The sequence below is a fragment of the Bidens hawaiensis genome, unplaced genomic scaffold (assembly GCF_021521415.1).
Source record: "Bidens hawaiensis isolate Kalapana, Puna unplaced genomic scaffold, B.hawaiensis_p1.1 tig00010347_1, whole genome shotgun sequence".
In the NCBI taxonomy this organism is placed as follows: Eukaryota; Viridiplantae; Streptophyta; class Magnoliopsida; order Asterales; family Asteraceae; genus Bidens; species Bidens hawaiensis.
In genome coordinates this window covers 408,641-427,417 of record NW_027491785.1, presented here as the reverse complement: position 1 = coordinate 427,417, position 18,777 = coordinate 408,641, and the positions used below count along the sequence as shown (strand labels likewise).

Here is an 18,777-nt window from a genome sequence, read left to right as displayed (position 1 = left end):
ATACGAACACTAAGTTAGTGAAGTCCACTTAGAATGCCATATCATAAGTCAACAAGATCTAAATGTTTCAACTGCAAAGAAGTGTTAAGTCATCCCTTTTAATGTCAAACTTCTTAGGGTCATGATGATGCTAATGGGCCAAGATTTGAGTTGTGTTTTGTCGTATACAAATTAGTTTCTTAAATATGAAATAAAACAATTCTTATACTAATAACCCTAACACATTGCCAGCTTCTTCAAAGATGAAGCTCTAGAACTCATGATCAAGGCTGGCTAAAGTTAATTACCATAAGACCTTAATTAGCATATACTAGAACTCTCTGTATGGACGACACCCATACATATGTGAGAAGAGAAAGAACAAAATAAATCATTCATTTTTTCAACTTTAAAAAATTATAAAATGCAAGAAATGGGTTGAATACAATGTTTATTAATCTCTTCTAACATCTAAAAATTATCTACAAAATTCATTTAAATAAAGAACCTGCACATGTGCAATCAGGGTATATGAACATATGAAAACGAAAAAAGCATATGAACAAATTACTTTAATAGTTCGTTCATAACATAGACAATTGTATGTAAGGAGTAAAAGTTTTAACAAATATATGAACCATTGATAGAAAAAGTTAAATGATTTAGGTTTGTTCCTTTTGTTCTAGCAATAACTTGGTCTTCTATAATGAACCTTTCCCTATGTATGCGTGCACATATATGCACACGTGTGTGTTTTGCATAAACATTTAATATCTTAATCAATCTTAATTGTTAGAAAATTTACCAATGCACTTCCCAGTTTTCTTTTAAAATGGTGCAAACTTCCAACTAATTATCAAAATTAGTGTCTTTTCTTTTTGTGTTTTAAATAATAGTGTTTCTGCAATTGCTGACTCCATATTGTGTGGTTATATGTCCGATACGTTGGTCAATTAAGTTCTTAAGTTGTTGCTAACGACTGAAACTTGCATTAGAAAATAGGTATGAACCTCTGTTGGAGCAATGTCACCTTTAATTTCTTTACGGGTCATTTTGGCCCATTACTCATCTCATTCGACCCTCCCATTTGTTATCCATACTTTTTTACGAAGCAGCAGATTAAAAACAGTTGACAGATACAAAGATATTACCGGCTTGTAACGCATCAGCTTTTGTATAAGACTATAAGCACAGGTTCTCTTTGTCTGTGTAGTAAGATTGCAAACTCCTTTCTATCGTTTTCCCCAAGAACTGCACAAAAAGGTGAAAATGTAATCACTAGATTTCACTTTGTTGATAACATAATACAGTTTTTGGGATAAATTTAAAAGTCACACATACTTGAAGACTGAAGATTCTTCATTTCGTCTCCCTCAGCAAACGATTTTGTCCCATGAAATCGTGATGAAACACATGAACCGACATTACCAATAATCACCACAAGAACAAAATCCATCTTTAAAGTGATGAAAACGGCTACAATCTCTTACAACGATCTCACGCTCAACAATTTTTGCTATAAGTTTAATAACCGAATGACAATCTCCACATACACGAAGATTCTTCATCACTGTTATAGTACTTCCTTCAACACTGCAAATCAATGCAAAACAGATAGCAAGCCTCTCACTATGATACAATAATAATCTGTCCTTTTGCTCATCTTCAACATCATGTAAAGCAAACATTTGATCAGGAACATATCCAAATCCCTTCAGTTTTTCACCTATCCACTCGAGTTTTGCATATATTTCAGTAGTCATAGGGTGAGATTTATCTCCAGAAACAAATTCATGCCTTAATCCCTTCAAATTGACCCAACTAAGTCCTCGTTCTTTCGTAATCCCTTTGTTTTTCATCAGCCCACGAATCTTTGAAACGTCATTCCATCTACCAGCAAAAGCATATAGATTAGATAAGAGTGTATAACCGGCACTGCAATTTGGATCTATTTTGAAAATAGCTTCTGCAGCTGTTTCAGCTAGTTTTAAATTTGAATGTGTTTTACACGCGCTTAACAAAGCTAGCCAGATAGATGTATTCGGTTCCATTGGCATGCTTTGAACCAACTTTACAGCTTCGTTTAACCTTCCGTTACGCCCTAATATATCCACCATACATGCATAATGCTCAAGCTTCACTTTCACAGACTTATAACTTAATAAGAACTCAAAAATGCATCTTCCTTTGTTTAACATCCCGGAACGGCTACAAGCAGACAGTAGTCCGGTAAAGGTTATATCATCAGGTGACACCTCTTTGCGTATCATTTGGTTAAAAAGGATTAACGCCCAGTTGCCATAACCGTGTTGTGCACACCCGACAATCATCGAATTCCATGAAACAATGTTCTTTTCAGATATTTGTTTGAATATGAACAACCCATCGTTTATATTCCCACATTTGGTATACAATACGATAAGCGAATTACTGACAAAAACATCGGTGTCAAGCCCTAGTTTCACAGCTGCTCCGTTTATCTCCTTCCCTCTATCCAAAGCCTCCAATTCACAACACGAATTTAAGGCACTGGTAAATGAAGATTGATTGGGAACAACATTTGATCTAAACATATTAGAGAACACTTCTAATGCATTCTCGTGTTTGCAATTTAAACTGTAACCGGTTAAAAGAGACGTCCACACTACAACTGAAACGTGCACCTTCTCATGAAACACTTTCGAACAACTATTAATATCCTTGCAATGTGCATAGAACGTAATTAACGGAGCTGTAATATATGTATCCGAAAGGTAACCAAGCTTCACTACATGGCCATGAATCATTAGACCGAAACGTAAATCTTTCACATTTGCACAAGCGGTTATTACGGACGAAAACGTCATCGAACTAGGCCTAACGCCACAAACCATCATTCGTTTAAAAAGAAACAACGCATCGTCACTCTTTCCGCTCCGATCAAGTCCACTAATCATCGAGGTCCACGAAACCACACTCCTACTAGGCATCTCACAAAACAACCTCACAGCTTCTTCCACTTTCCCATTAACAAAATACCCATGAATCATCGAGTTCCACGCCGCTTCATCCTTCACCGGCATCTCCACAAACAACCGTTCAGCGACCTTGGTCCGCCCACGCATCAACAACCCGCTCACCATCGTCGTCCACGACACCACATTTCGTTCAGGCATTTCATCAAACAACTTAAAGGCAACCTCAAGATTCCCACAATCAAGACACCCTTTAATCATTGAATTCCATGTAACTGTATCTCTAACAGGCATTTCGTCGAACAGCTTTAAGGCGTAATCGGGCCGATTGTTCCTAACATAATCTTGAATCATTTTAGTGCATTTATATACATCTGGGTAGGTGCATTTGGTTGTAAAGGTATATGATTTATTACTATCTTTAAGGGTATAAGGATGATTCAATGTTATTACAGAATTAGTGAGCTTGGTGTGTAATAAGATATCAAATGATCTTTGTGAAGCTTTGAGTTTCCTTATCATTATTATTATGTAGTTGCAGAGATTTGAAACTTGATGTACTGCTGTGTTGGGTTTAATTAGAGGGAAAATAACCAACCAATTCTCGTAATGTTCACCTTAAAACTTGTAGACTTTATCTGGTGAAAATCAGCCACTTGTCTAAAAAATCTCGTCGGAAATTAAAATAAATTTTGTCGAACGCCTACGGCCTACATAAGTCTCCTCGAACGTCTAAATCACGTCGGTTCCGACGATTAAACAAAAAAAACTAATAACCTGACAGTTTATGACACGTGACAGAATCTGATTGGTTGAAAATCTCGTCAAATAATGATTAAAAAGTGATTAGGTCGACGAGTCTTAGAGTGAACATTTTGGGAATTGGTTGGTTAAAATCAACATTTTGTCAACATTGACCGGTAAAATGGACCTTTTTGTCATTATTCTTTAGTTAGGAGAAACAAAATTTCTCTCGACTAACACAACAACCCCAACCCCCCTCCCCCCACCACCACCCACCCAACTGGACAACCGGTTTGATTTTTTTTTTCTAAAAATGTAAATTTTCTCTCGAAACCATTCAAATCGATTTATAGAGATGATATGACTATTTTTAAAGGCTTGTCATGAATGCTTTAACATAGCAAATCAAATCAGTTTAACTGTAATACTATAAAACTTGGTTGAATTGGTCAATTAAATCCGATTACCTAGGTGTCTTTTATATGAAAGCAAAATTTTGTCTATTGGCATTTGGCAATATTTTGAAAATAGATTTGTGTTACACGGCTTAATTTGAAAGCGATTTCAGGAAGTAACTTATATAATCTATTCTAATCTATTATAATCTAATCTAATCAAATTGGTCTAATTGCAATGCTTTAAAACTTGACTAAATTGGTTGATTAAATTTAGTTAACCAAAACCAGACAAAGCAATGATTCAATAAGAATACGTCAAAACCAATCAAACCCGGGCTAAACCGGGAAATTATTTGTCTATTTAACCTAAACTCGTATTTAATATCTTCAAAGCGAATTAATCAAAATGTTAGGACTACGTTCGGCTACCAAATATACAACTTCTATAATTTGAATGTGTATATTACATACTTATGAATCCTCACATATTTACAAGGTTGGTAAAAGTTTTATTATTACTTTGTGCTTTTCTTTAGCTCTAATGCTACTAATATTTTACTAGAAAGTAAAAGTGCATAATATAAAAAAATGAAACCAAAACTTCTTTTATTAACTTTTCCAATCATTCCACACTATTTTAACATAAAAATTGTCTGAGCAAAAACTTTAACCAAAGAATATGCCATCACCTTTACAACTGAACAAAACCCTCTGCCACAAGTAGATATCCTTAACAAGCAAAGAACCAAAACATTATTATTAAATAACCATAAACAATCTATAAGAACATAACTCAACCTTAACCTTAACATAAATCACACCAACATTCTAGCTACACTAAATCTCGTTTAAACCTAATCGAAATGGCTAGCGAGCAAATGAGATCGGTCGTGCCACTTCTCCTAGTCATGAACTTTTGTATGTATGCCATTCTTCTAGGCATCGGCGGTTGGGCAATGAATCGTGCCATCGATCATGGTTTCATCATCGGTACACATTTATATGTCCTTCTTTCATGTGCATACATGTTACTAAATAATAAATATGTTACTAATGTTTTGTAATGTATATATGTTCAACCAGGTCCGGACTTGCATTTACCTGCTCATTTTTCACCAATTTACTTCCCTATGGGGAATGCAGCCACGGGGTTCTTTGTCACGTTTACTTTGATCGCGGGTGTTGTTGGTATCGCGTCGATTTTAGCTGGATTTGATCATTCTCGTGCTTGGGAGTCCGCTAGTAGGTCTGCTGCAGTATCATCAGCTCTAATCGCATGGGCACTTACTGTCCTTGCCATGGGATTTGCATGGAAGGAAATTGATCTCGAAGGAAGAAACGTTCGCCTGGTAAGTTGTTTAATTAATCATAATTGCGAAAGTATATATGATATAAGATATGGTTAACTATATATTGTTGTTTAGCATAACTAATTATTACATGTTTATTTTTGTAATGCAGAGAACCATGGAGGCATTCACTATTATTCTTTCAGTAACTCAACTCATATACGTAGCGGCTCTTTACGGGTAATGGATCAATGTGGTGGTGGCTACTCGGATGATCGTGTTTATATATTGGCTTGTGATTGTGTTTGGATTTGTTTAGTTGTTTATTTTCCTAATTTTCTTTTGAATTGACGTGAAGTAATGTGATTTTATTCGTGAAATGTAAAAGATTGCAGTGAAATAATGAAAAATTATTTATATGTATATTCATATGATGCAACATGTATACATGTTAACATTAACAAAGGCACATGTCATTTTTTTTAGGATAGAAACTCAGTGTATTATACGAGTTGAATAAAAAGTATATATACAATTAAATATCAAATGTTAGGAAAAAAAGATTTAAAAATTAAAAAAGAAAAGCGAAAACAAGCTTATTTATTAATTGAAGAAAGAGAAATAGAACAAGAGCTCACATAACACTCTCATTCACGAGTCGAGCCAGAGTGGTTTCGAAGAGTGGTTTCGAGCTTGGGCTCAAAATTAAACGGAGCAACTCAACTAAGGCTTTAGCTCAATTTTGAAGTTAAACAAAATTAAGATCGAGCCAACGAGCCGAGCCTAGGTCGATTTTGGCTCGGTTACAAAAATGAGCCAACGCACATCAGGATGTTTCAAATCAAGTTTATTTAGCTAGTTATTCGAGCTTTTATCGAGCGAGCCACGAGCCCGAGCTTCGAGGCTCGAGCTTTTTGAACAGCCCTATTTACATATAGATATGATGTGATACATGATCTATATTATGAAACCATTATCTTCTTCTTCTTCTTCTTCTTCTTCTTCTTCTTCTTGCAATTATATATCTTTTCGATTTGGATAAAACTGATCTATATTTATGTTTAAAAATACCGACGTGATTTTACTCCTTATGCAAAACCATCTCAGCATTGAAATAGTGTTATATATTGGTAAATAATGTTGGTAATTTTAGTATTATCAACATATGTTTTAGTGTATTGGATCAACTTATCGATCGAGATAATAACGTCAGTGATTAATCTAGTTAGGTGACGCAGGAGTATGAGCTTGTTTAAGACTAATATTATTTAGTCTAAAGGGTCTTTTCAAACAGGAATGTGGTAGAGTTATCCATGTTTGAAGAGATTAAATTCATCTGGTTCCTTTAGGTGAAAAACAAGGTGAATTTTGAAGTATGTGAGGAATTGAGGGCAAAGTGTCTTTTTTTTCTTTCTTCAATATATGTTCCGAGTATTTTCAGTCCAAATTATCGGTATGACATCCATTTATGCATTTAGTACATGATGTCTATTAGGTCCAACAATGTTTAACTGACATCATATACACAATTAGTACATGAATATTTTCAGGTCCAACAATTTTCAAGATGGTGTTCGTATTCAGTAAGAACTAAGAACCTATCGTATTTTATACAATAAATCTAAACACAAAAATATGCAATTTGTATATAAAATAACCTACAAATACAATAACTTCTAAAAACTAAGTCCAGATACATTGATATGTGTGTTGACGGAACATAAATGTACAAAAATAATGTTTATATATTTGTACGATAACTCATCTCTATACATTTTTAATATGTTTGCAAGCCTGCGTTATGTGGAGCCACCCTCAAACAGACATTATTATGGACATACGATACCACTAAATAAAACAAGTTATAACACTATACCATATACTAAATAAAACAATCAAGAAATCAATAAACGGAGGTTAAATGAAACTTTAAAGTTCAAAACGATTTCAACTAATAAATTAAAACAAATTTTGACTATTACGAGTCCACGTCGTATACTATTCTATTAATTTCATAAAACAATTTTATAAAATATAATAACATTTAAACTTGTAAATAAAAACTAACTAGAAATGAATAGTGAGAAGATGATAAAAAGCAATAAAATCGAAAGATTTTATAAAGAATCGATCATTGAGCAAAAGCTTAACCAAAGCATATTCCATTTACCTTTGAATCTACAAAAACCCTTTGGTGACAAACATCCATACCAAGAAAAGAACCTAACAATCATTCTTAAAGGTTAAAACGAAATAAATAAAACATGTGCATCGATCTTTCTTATTTCACCAAGTCGTGCAAGGTTAAAGATACCCTGATTAATAATGACTAGCTGTCAAATCAGGACAACGGTGTTGTATGTTATGGTATTTAATGTTGCGATTTTATGTATAAGTTATTGGAAGATAAATAAAGACCACGATTATGGTACCATAATATGTATCAATTACTCTTGTGCTATATGTGTGTTGTATGTTTCTAACATTTGAAACTACGTATGATGTTAACAGGTTCAAGATTTGATTGGTCGGCTTATCTGTTGTCGATTTACTTGTGGATGCCTAGTTCAATCATAGGATTTTTTATAGCTTTAGTGTTGGGTGCAATTGTTATTGATGTTGGATCGAATTTATCTCAACTCGACACTAAAAGATTTATCCGGCTTGTGATAGTATTGCTTGCTACTAGTATTTGGCTTCTTGCTTTGATTTTCATGAGTTATAGTTTATTCACTATAAATTGTATAGAAGATGATCTTATTTGAAAAGGAAATTATAATTTAAAAAAAAAAAAAACTTTTATCAATTTATTTATCTATACTGTATTACAATGTATAACACAAAGGGCATCTTAAATTTTAATTAATAAAATGTTTATTGTATAATACTTGATGCACGTGGTTAATTGTTTAAGTGGATAAATTTGTTTTTTAAGAACAATAATGCACGTGGTTAATTGCCCCTTATGTTTTCTCTAAGTTTTGGTGTTGAAAAACTGCTTACACTTTTTTCTCCTCGTCTATACCCTTATATATATATTTTTAATTTCATTCTTAAACCAACACTCTATGATTTTTAAACAACAATAAACTTTTTCATATGTTAACACTTTAAAGAAAATATTATACCATCAAAACGGGCATTTTGTTCTCTTTAATTTGAGTATGATACCCCTATAGTATTTTACTTAATCAAAAATTTAACTTGTTACGTGATTACTAGTTTATATGCATATATAAGGTTAATGAGATACCGCAAAGTTACGAGAAAAAAAACTTTAAATTAATGTGTGTAATATTTTTCTTATTTTTTGTTTTTCAGGAAAAAATGGAGTGAATTACAACTACTTTAGTTTATAGATAGCTCTTGAAGGCAATGAAATCAAAACATTGATGCAATTGTTGGGATATTTTAAGCAATAACTATCATCAATGATTCAATATGATACAAATTATGTAATTGTATTTGTATTTGTGAAGTTCAAATAAAAAAGATTTGATTGAAACTTGTTTTATATGACAAGAATCATCATCATATGATAGTATGATATATCCAAGTGATTGAAAAATTTTGATAATACCTTATAATCATTTGAGATATAGGCGTTTACACAATAATTCGATCAATTTGTAATATAATTATGAGCTGAACTGCTAACTACAGTAGTCGTTTGCTGGTTTAAACCGAATATTTTGAGGGAGAACAAATATGGTTACAATGGCTACTCAATTTTTTATTTCTTTGGTTTTAAGTATCCCAATTCAAAAATTAAATATAAAAAAACATAAAACATATTTATAATAATACATATGATAAAACCAAAAACATATTAAGGTAGAAAATTGGTCACATCCATTTGTATAACTAAGAACATATAGTCATGTACTCAATGCACCAACATATTTAACACAAAATCAACTCCATAACAACACACCCACAATAATATAAAAAGTGAAAATACTATCCGATATCGCAAGAAACAAAAAAATACAAAAGTAAACCAAGAACGTCGTCAAGCTACCTTGGCCAAGATTCATGAAATGACTAGCAGTCCCATGGCTCGATATGATGACCGGTTTCTGTATTCAAAAAACAAACAATAATGTCAAACCACAAAATCCATTCATCATAGTCATTATAGTCATTAACATGATATTGTTAATGATATGAACGATTACTTATAAAAAGTACGATAAGAGCAGAGAAAATAAATCCTATATAAGATTAAAATGTTATCATACAATATCATAAGTTGTTGGTTATAACCTGATGTACATGATGATGTTGATGTGAGGCAATGGACCATGATCAGATCCGATCCAAGATCCACCTTGTCAGATCCAGATCCGATCCATGGTTTTTTCAAATATTAATAATATTAACATAATGTTATAAAAAAAATAATAGTTAAAAAAATTCTAGGAAACAATATTTGTCTTGCAGATACACATGTACTAAAAAATGTCACAAACTTGTAACATAAAATGCATCTAAGATGATAAATTTGTCCTAATTACCAAACAAATCTTTAAAGCATCACTCTTTTCATGAATCTTTTAATAAGTGTACAACTACACAAGAAGCAAACTTACGTCACTCGAACAAAACGAACATATAAAGCAACAAGCCTTGGGTATACTTGATTACTTGTTGGTATGTTTCACATCAAGGGGGCATGTAACATGTTTGAACCATTTATGCAAAATTGTGTTATACTGCTAACGGGCCCGAAAAGAAAATAATAATTTCAGCTACAAAGAAATGGGCCAAATGAAATAAGTAATTTAGAAGTCACCAAAAGTACATCAAAGTGTTTACAAGCTTATTTTATTCAAAGAAGTTTGATCATTATTCTAACAATAACTTTTCACATCATAATAACTATTTATGGAATTATAAAAGAAACGGACGAATTAGCTTCGGATATTCATCCAGCACCCCAACCTGGTCACATTATTACTAGTAATCTTTTAACATTTGACAACCAGATAAAAAATTTTATAAAAACTAAAAAATAAAGAGCTTTTAAGATCATTTCAAGATAACACACCTGATATTACCGCGCAGAGCCTGAAAACAACTCGAATATTCCACAGCAACTCTTCCATGAGGTCGTATTTTGCACTGCTACCGGAGTTGAAGCTGCTGGAACCACCTGCATACATTTTCACAGTTTTATAAAGCATTCAAAGATCATTTGTTAAAAAAAAGATAATATCTTGAAACAATAAAGAGTATACCTGTCTATCAGAGTGTTCGGTTGCCACAACTTCATTAGCACGATCTGCACCATTAACATCAGAAACCAAGTCTTTTGGAGGTACAGAGGATGACTCGTTATCCTTTGATTCCGACTCGGTCTTTTCAGCCAACGGCTGTGATATTTCCACCTCGTCTTCTTTCAAAACCAGTTCAGCAACCACAGTAGAATCCGCGCAATCATCAGCCACTTGTGTCACTTCTTCTACAACCAAATCTTTACTCACCTCGTTCTTTATTTCGCCAACCACTTGTGACACTTCTTCTACAACGAAATCTTTGCTCTGCTCGCTCTTTATTTCGTCAACCACTTGTGACACTTCTTCTACAACGAAATCTTTCTTCTCCTCGCTCTTTATTTCGTCAACCGCTTGTGACACTTCTACAACAAAATCTTTACTCTCCTCGCTCTTTATTTCGTCAACCGCTTGTGACACTTCTTCTACAACGAAATCTTTACCCTCCTCGCTCTTTATTTCATCAACCACTTGCGACACCGACACTTCTTCTACACCCGAATCTTTACTCTCATCTCCCTTTATCTCATCAACCACATGCGATACTTCTTCTACCAACGAATCAACCGGCTTAACCGTTTCAACAATTGGCGAAATCTCTTCAGGAACCGACTCAACCGGCGCAGATTCAACAACCACCACTTCCTTCTCCACCACACGCGACTCATCATCCGAACTATCACTCGAACTCGAGCTACTCCCATTAACATTCTTCGACTTCGACACCGTTTCAACCTCAACACTCCCCTCTTCCTCACTCCCACCCTTCGATATCTTTTCAGTTAAAACATCTTCTTTGTCAACTACCTCGACCGAGGGACCCTGTGCGGTCGGAGAACTAACTTCCCCTCCATCATTCTCCTCTGCAATCACTGGATCCATCCAAATCAAGATTATTTCAAATTCACAAACTTTTTCAAATCAATTACAAATTTAAACCTCAAAAATCCCTAAAGATTCCAATTGGGTGAGTCTAGCTGTCAAACAACTCAAAAGTTTCAAACTTTATGCACTAAAATCAAATACCCAATACAGATAAGCAAGACCCACAAAAGTCACAATATGTGGATGCATGTGCAACACTAAATTAATAAACTTTAAGTGAAATTAAGGCATACCCATGAAGCAAAATGAGTTAAAAAAGGTACCTTGATGAGGGTTAGTTGAGGATGAGTCATTAACATTAACCTTCTTCTTCTTGGCAGCTTTTCGCTTCTTAGCACCTGAAGGCATGGTGGTGGTTGTCTTGGTTTCTTTGTCTGTCTGTCTGTAAGTGTTAATCGATGGATCCCTAGTAGGGTAGGCCTTGGCTAAAGGCTACACAACCACCCGATGAATCTTGTTGTCTTGGGTAGTAATACACTAATAATAATAATATTCAAAGTTAAAATTAATAACAAAATAGTGTGACTGGCACTTTTTGGCAGGTTGCATATGCTGCTGAGGGGCAGGGGTATGGGGGTGTTCAAGATCACAAAATTTTTAAAGAAAAATAAAAATATAAAAAAGAAAAGAATCTGGCCTTGATTTAATGATTTTCTTGCAAATTTTGAAATTTTGGTTTGTGTAAAATGATTTTAAAAGATTGCTAATAATATTTTGAGATTTATTTTAATAATTTGATATCTTGTTAATTAATAGATATAAGTTTATTGATTTTGTGTAATGTATAATTTATATTAAAATAAAAAGTTTTTTTTCTTTTTCTTTTTATTTTATTATAAAGAATTTTTTGAACGGATCGGTGGGAACAAAAGTTGTGATTGAGATGGTGGTGGAGGAGGGATGAAGGCGCGGTTGTGGTGAAAGATGTACATAGTGGAAGCGAATGTTTCATATGAAAAGAGAGCTGAGTAGTAAATGTGTAGTGGATTTGATGGTCTAATTAGAATGACGTAAAAACACAATTATGTTAGGATTTCTTATTTGCATTTAGTGTTTACCATGGATTTTGTATTTTTAATTAACTGATGTTTAGTAGAAGTTAAGTTTTTCTAAATAACTGATTTATCTTTTTATATTGTATTGAAGAAACATACAATAACTTATATGAAACTTCAGTGAACCCCCACTTTATCATCTTTCTCCTTAACCCTATCTTTCTCTCACACGTTGACGATTGTTTCTAGTGGTTTTAATTTGGCCATCAAGGGCATTGTTTTGATGCACTCTATTAGTCCCTTTCGACCCTATAAATGTTGATTTATAAGGATTGATAATAACAACAAAAGTCCAGCATTTTTAAAAGGGTGTGTTTAGTTTGAGATTTTCTTTTAACAAATTGAAATTCATCAAATGAATTGCACGTTAATAGATAGATTTGGAATTTGCCCGAATGCTTTAAAACTTAGAGCAATTGTAATATATCAAATTATTTGTAATGAATTTGGACGATAAAACAATCATAAAAGAAATCAAACCTATCACCATGATCGCTGCTAACCGGTCACACCACCGTCAATGACGCCTCTCCACAACCCCAACCCCACGCCCCCATTACCCACACCTTCACCTCCCATATCCCATCTCCACCATCGTTGTCTCCACCTATGATGTCGCCGACCACGGCCATTACCACCATGGGTGGTTGGTCGAGTGGAGTTGTCGGCGGCAATGATCGAGGTGCCAATGTTCAAAGCACTCAGTAAGGATCACAGTGAGTTTGGTTTAAGTAATCTCAAACCCATATCAATTATAGAATCTTGTCCCTTAACTCAAAATTCGTCAAGGATCTATTTGGTAACTACCTGCTAGGTATCGTGCGTATCAACATGTTGCGAGATTATTATCGGGTATATTATATAACTCATATACTTAAACATAAATAAGGTATATTATATACATATACTTTTCAAACAAAGCAAGCTGGTAAAAACTATGAATTTAATCGTGTATATTATATACTATATATATCTAAAATAAATAATAAAGAAAATCACGTGAAAAATTTTAAAACTTAACCCATACTCGAGTATCCGACCCTATACCCTTCTATATATTTTGGGTTTCATGTAATCCCATTAGGTTAGAGTTTCATTGGTATCACTAGCGTCGGCCGACAATGTTCGCCCCACTCATAAATACTATTTATTTTGGTTAAATTGTCTACGCCTTCGATATATTGTTGAATTTATTAGACGAAAGAATTTGTTGAAACCCTTTCCCATAGGATTATCAAAGTCCGACGTGGCAATAAAACTCGAACCCAAAATAAATCAAGAGACTACACTAACATGAAATTAAAGGACCCATACGCAAATTTATAAAGATTAGTCCATTCTTTGGTTCTATAGGCTGTCAAGATCTGATAATAATAAACCTTCATCATTTTCAGCTTCACACACAATTTGTTTGCCAAATAAACCCAATTCTTGATCATCATGGATGCTTTAAGGAAGCAAGCAAGTAAGCTTCGAGATCAAGTTGCCAAACAACAACAGGTAATTAATTCAATCACCCTTAATTATCTTATTCAAGAATCTTGCTGACTTAAAGTTTGAATCTTTATAGTTCAATTTGTATGCATATAGTGAATAGTAAGTGAATTGGGAATTGGGTTTGAGATTTGTGTTTAGGGTTTTTGTTATCTTGAGAATTGGGGCTTTCTGTTTAATGCATTTGGTCATTTAGGCACTAATCAAGAAATAGGGTTGGAACTTAAAATATACTTATTCGTGTAGTGTTCGGGTCTACCCGATTTATGTTCATTTATCGGTATACTAACTTAGTAGCAATTCTTACTCCAATTCATACTGAACTCATGTCCGTCCCCGAAAATCGTAAAAAATAAAAGTTGGGCCGAAGTCGAGAAAAAATTTGTGCCTTTAGTGAAAAGAGGTTCTTTTTTTTTTGTTTTTTTTGTTTTGGCTTAAACGATTATATTTTTAAATGGGCTTTACTGGTTATGATTTGGGTTGTGCAAAACATTTTTTTTAATTAAAATGGGCTCAAGTGAATTGGTTAATCGGAGGGGGGGGGGGGTTGTCTAAACATTAAGAATACACATATATATATTTTTCAAAAAAATAAAATAATAAAAAAATATAAAATAAAATTTGGGCCTACTAGGGTAATCGGGCCGGGGACGGTCGAACTCCGCGCCCTCCCTCATAGCCGGCCATGATTGAACTTTTTTTGTAATTTGTGTTATGTTAATTGTTTTAGACTTTTTGTGTGTTTATCCATCACTCCCAATTAACAAATTTGGGTTTATATATTTAGCTCGAGACTGTAAGCGAATGGGAGTCCTATGAGTTGGCAGTTAGAACTAATAAAATAAAACTGTTGTAGTGAAGAATAGATAAAATGGTTCAAAAGGAAAATCAGTTTCATAGTTATACGGATATTAGAGATCAGAATATTTAACTTTAAATTTTAGCACTTTTTATCTCTGAAATCAAAATATTATCTTCTTTAAAAACTCTTAAATGGGTTAACCGACTTTTTAGTGGGTCCACCGGGTCGTGTTTGGGTTGACCTGTTTAAAATAACGGGTTGTGCTAGCCGACTCAAAACTTATGTTGTCAAAAGCCATTCGGGCGACGCAAGTTGCAAGGAAAGGGCCTTGCTGCCATCCAGGCGATCTGGCAATCGTCGGGCGAGATTCCAGCCAGATTTGGTAAATTGCCGAAAATTCTGGCAAATTTCTGCAAATTCCAGGCAAGCTGGTCTAAAGCATCCAAATATTGCATGGAACGATCCTAAACTATCCTTAAACAAACCTAATACGTGTCTAAACCCCAAAAAACCGTATGCTTATCTATGCGCCTTGCCTTGCTTATCTCGGGCCCTCGTTTATTAAGCGCCTCACGCCTAGGATGAAGGCTCACCCTTTGTACCTTGAGTGCGCCTTTGAAAACTATGCAAAAAACCTGTTTTTTTTTCTGTCAAATATATATCGGAAAGCAGGTATATTCTGGATATGCCTATACGGCTATATGTAATTTAACATTCTTGATATTGATTGTTTCAGGCTGTGATAAAGCAGTTCAGCGCGAGCGGGTATGAACATTCAGATGTCATGGTTATCGATGAGCTGGAATTGCAAAGGCACCAGCACTTGGAAAAGCTCTATCGATCAACTCGTTCAGGAAAGGTAACACTGCATATGTTAATCACTCTATTAATTTTCCGTTAACATATTTAAACATTGGCCTACTTTTTCTTTGGTTTTTTTTTTGTCAGGATTTTCAAAGAGAACTGGTTAAAGCAGCAGAAGCTTTTACAGCCATAGGATATAAACATATAGAAGCAGGTGAAAAATCCAAACCACTATATGCTACAATTTTCCGACATTAATATTTTATTATTATTAAAATTAGGAACCAAGTTGTCTGAAGAATGCTGCAAATATGGAGTGGAAAATTCCAATGATGAAATTTTGGGCAAGGCAGCTTCTATATACGGTGATGCACGTAAACATGTGGAGAAGGAGCAAGAAGATTTCACAAGACTGTTATTCACACAGGTTTGTTAATAATCTATTCTAATGATATGTTATAAGCTATATCTCATTTTCTTGTTAACCGCTGTTAACTTTTAAGTTTTCTCAAATTTCAGATTTTAGAACCCTTGAGAGCAATGATAAGTGGAGCTCCTTTAGAAGACGCTCGACATCTTGCTCAACGTTATAGCCGAATGAGGCAAGAAGCAGAGACACAGGTAATCCCTTGATATGTAAACGGGTCGAAAATCCTGCTTCTGATAACATGCTCTAGTGATTCTAAACATTGTTATCACATTGATTTTAAGTTATAACTGAATGTGAAAGCAAACAGGCAGCAGAAGTTTCTAGAAGACAGGCCCGAGTTAGAGAAGCTCCGATTCCGGAGAACGTGACCAAGTTGCATGCAGCCGAAGCTAGAATGCAGGAACTTAAATCAAACATGGCTGTACTAGGTAAAGAAGCGTCTGCTGCATTGGCTGCTGTTGAATCACAGCAACAAAGGCTTACTTTTCAGAGACTTGTGGCAATGGTTCGTGTGCATACGGTTATTCATCTTTTATTACTTGAAAGAACAATCTTTAAACGTTCTAATAATATATTTAAATGAATTTGAAGGTTGAAGGTGAAAGAACATATCATGAGAGAGTAGCTGCTATTCTACACCAGATAGAAGCTGAGGTTAGTGCTAATAATTTGCTGAGGTGGCAATCTTACCCGTTTATCTGTAAACGGGCCTATTTGGGTTGTGCTTTATTTCTAACAGGTCAAATGGGTCAAGCTAAAGAATTTAACAAAATATGAAACATGTCAAACGGGTCAAACACAATTTAACAAAATATGAAACATGTCAAACGGGTCAAACACGTGTTTTGACCCGAATCCATTTGACTGTTACCTGACCCACCCGCCCGTCTGGCCACCTCTACTATTTGCAATTGACGGTTTGTGTGATGTTGTGAACTTCTTGATAGATGGTTTCTGATAAACAAAGGAGAGAGTCTGCACCGCCTGCAGTACCGTCTAACCTTGTATCGGATAAAACTAAGTACTTTTTGGCTGAGGTAATCTTTTTTTTTTTGTTTTTTTTTTTAATACAGTACTAACTAGTGGGCCCTGATTAATTTATTGATTTGGGTTGATGTTATATTGTTATGCAGGCAATGCACGGGTTTGAAGCTTCGTCTGATAAGGAACTAAGCTTGGCAATTGGCGACTACGTTGTAGTGCGAAAGGTTAATAAAATCTATCATTTTTACAAACGGGTCAATTTGGGCTGTATTTTATGTCAAACGGGTCAAATAATTTTTCTAGCTAAAAGTTGAACTGACTCACTGAGTCAAACTGGTTGAAAGTCAATAAGTTTTTTTAATAAATTTAACCTTCTAAACAGGTTATCTGTTTCAAGTTTTCAACCCAAACAAGTTTGACCCATTACCTGACGTATCGGGCCCGTTCACATATTTACATCTAGTTATTATCCTCAGGTGAGCCCATCAGGATGGTCAGAAGGAGAATGCAGAGGTAGAAACGGGTGGTTTCCGTCTGCTTATGTGGAGAGACGTCAAAGGCTTCCTAACACCAACGGAACACCTGACTTTTATTAATCCACGATCTTATATTTTCTTTACGCATATTGCTCATGTTAAATTCCATTTGTAGCATTTCATTTGTTGTTTCTACTTCATAGGTTTTATATTTTGAGAAGATTACAGTTGATGAATATGTACTTTAAATGGTCGTATGACAAATGAATGCTGCTGTGTTTTGTTTCAAGAACATGAACGTAAAAATGTTTTCATTTTTCGCAAGCCACTCTGAAACCGGCCCGATGATACCTGAGATCCGAGGCCCGAGAAATCGTAATAAGGAGGTGAAAAGTGGCAAAAGTATCCGCTAGAAAGTCTTGGTAAAATAAATTTTTACACAAATTTTTTAAACATTAAAATGTAATTAGTATTTAGAATTTGATACTTAGAAAGTTGTAAGTTTTTACAATAATATATGAATAAAGATGCAATCTTAAATATTTTTACTCACTATACTAATCCATGTGTTATGGTATGAGTGGCAGTGAGCCCCTTCCAAGTAGGCGCAATGGCATGGAACACTGTCACACCGAGGGCACGAAAGGGCAAGGTTTGAGAGGGCTAGGAGGAAATGAGAACACCGTCACCTTCACATCATCTCACAATCACATTTCACCTCACCAAACTAGCTATGTGTTATGAGAGGTATGAAATATAAGATATGAGTTCGTAATGCAAGCGGTGAGTGTTTCACATTTCACATAAAAACAATATGTTATAGTGATGTTATGTGAAATGTTATAGGGTGAGGTGGAGAAAAAGTTATTTGTTTAATAATAATAATGATAATAATAATAATAAAAGAAACAATAAATTAGACCATCACGCCCTCTAAATAGTTCACACCACTGTTTTCACGCCCCTGCCGTCAGTTGTGCTGCGCTGCAGTTGTCGATCTCCATGTCTACCACGCCTCATCCATGACCCTTCATAATACTTATCCTAACTCATCTTTTTTTTTTTAATGTAAAATATGAAAACCTCATTGACTACGTATCACAACATTTTGCATTCCACACATTCACTAACACATAACCACTGAAAGAGTTACGTTTCGAACATTTTATTCATAAATTAATAGTACAAATGATGTGACAAATGTTAT

General features: G+C 34.4%; 3 protein-coding genes and 1 pseudogene across 4 annotated transcripts; 2 read left to right on the top strand and 2 right to left on the bottom strand.

Annotated features, from left to right (window-relative positions):
• Nucleotides 1-1,146: 1,146 nt before the first annotated feature.
• Nucleotides 1,147-3,518, bottom strand: LOC143534847 (pentatricopeptide repeat-containing protein At5g46460, mitochondrial pseudogene; annotated as a pseudogene). Its single transcript, XR_013135617.1, has 2 exons — nucleotides 1,321-3,518; nucleotides 1,147-1,230 (listed from the first exon to the last, which is right to left on the bottom strand). The product of XR_013135617.1 is annotated as a pentatricopeptide repeat-containing protein At5g46460, mitochondrial pseudogene (transcript).
• A 1,412-nt stretch (nucleotides 3,519-4,930) lies between these two features.
• On the top strand, nucleotides 4,931-5,734 carry LOC143534846 (membrane protein PM19L-like). The gene is made up of 3 exons (XM_077029232.1): nucleotides 4,931-5,065; nucleotides 5,159-5,424; nucleotides 5,537-5,734. The coding sequence occupies exons 1-3, from the start codon at nucleotides 4,939-4,941 to the stop codon at nucleotides 5,606-5,608; spliced, it is 465 nt and encodes a 154-aa protein (XP_076885347.1). The 5' UTR covers nucleotides 4,931-4,938; the 3' UTR covers nucleotides 5,609-5,734.
• Nucleotides 5,735-9,247: 3,513 nt separating this feature from the next.
• On the bottom strand, nucleotides 9,248-11,989 carry LOC143534865 (uncharacterized). Its single transcript, XM_077029240.1, has 4 exons — nucleotides 11,789-11,989; nucleotides 10,605-11,512; nucleotides 10,415-10,519; nucleotides 9,248-9,443 (listed from the first exon to the last, which is right to left on the bottom strand). The coding sequence occupies exons 1-3, from the start codon at nucleotides 11,871-11,873 to the stop codon at nucleotides 10,421-10,423; spliced, it is 1,092 nt and encodes a 363-aa protein (XP_076885355.1). The 5' UTR covers nucleotides 11,874-11,989; the 3' UTR covers nucleotides 9,248-9,443; nucleotides 10,415-10,420.
• Nucleotides 11,990-13,978: 1,989 nt separating this feature from the next.
• Nucleotides 13,979-18,071, top strand: LOC143534845 (SH3 domain-containing protein 3-like). The gene is made up of 10 exons (XM_077029231.1): nucleotides 13,979-14,080; nucleotides 15,613-15,735; nucleotides 15,825-15,894; nucleotides 15,962-16,107; nucleotides 16,200-16,301; nucleotides 16,418-16,615; nucleotides 16,702-16,764; nucleotides 17,058-17,147; nucleotides 17,244-17,318; nucleotides 17,571-18,071. Exons 1-10 carry the CDS (start codon nucleotides 14,021-14,023, stop codon nucleotides 17,688-17,690), a joined length of 1,047 nt encoding a protein of 348 aa, XP_076885346.1. The 5' UTR covers nucleotides 13,979-14,020; the 3' UTR covers nucleotides 17,691-18,071.
• Nucleotides 18,072-18,777: the final 706 nt, after the last annotated feature.

Bases quoted from the DNA above. Each gene is read 5' to 3' on its own strand.
- LOC143534845 (XM_077029231.1), top strand. From the start codon at position 14,021: ATGGATGCTTTAAGGAAGCAAGCAAGTAAGCTTCGAGATCAAGTTGCC. The intron at 16,108-16,199 runs GTTTGTTAATAA...CTCAAATTTCAG, and splicing joins CAAGACTGTTATTCACACAG to ATTTTAGAACCCTTGAGAGC. The intron at 17,319-17,570 runs GTTAATAAAATC...TATTATCCTCAG, and splicing joins ACTACGTTGTAGTGCGAAAG to GTGAGCCCATCAGGATGGTC.
- LOC143534865 (XM_077029240.1), bottom strand. From the start codon at position 11,873: ATGCCTTCAGGTGCTAAGAAGCGAAAAGCTGCCAAGAAGAAGAAGGTT. The intron at 11,513-11,788 runs GTACCTTTTTTA...GGATGGATCCAG, and splicing joins CTCAACTAACCCTCATCAAG to TGATTGCAGAGGAGAATGAT. The intron at 10,520-10,604 runs GTATACTCTTTA...AAATGTATGCAG, and splicing joins CCGAACACTCTGATAGACAG to GTGGTTCCAGCAGCTTCAAC.
- LOC143534846 (XM_077029232.1), top strand. From the start codon at position 4,939: ATGGCTAGCGAGCAAATGAGATCGGTCGTGCCACTTCTCCTAGTCATG. The intron at 5,066-5,158 runs GTACACATTTAT...ATGTTCAACCAG, and splicing joins CGATCATGGTTTCATCATCG to GTCCGGACTTGCATTTACCT. The intron at 5,425-5,536 runs GTAAGTTGTTTA...TTTGTAATGCAG, and splicing joins AAGGAAGAAACGTTCGCCTG to AGAACCATGGAGGCATTCAC.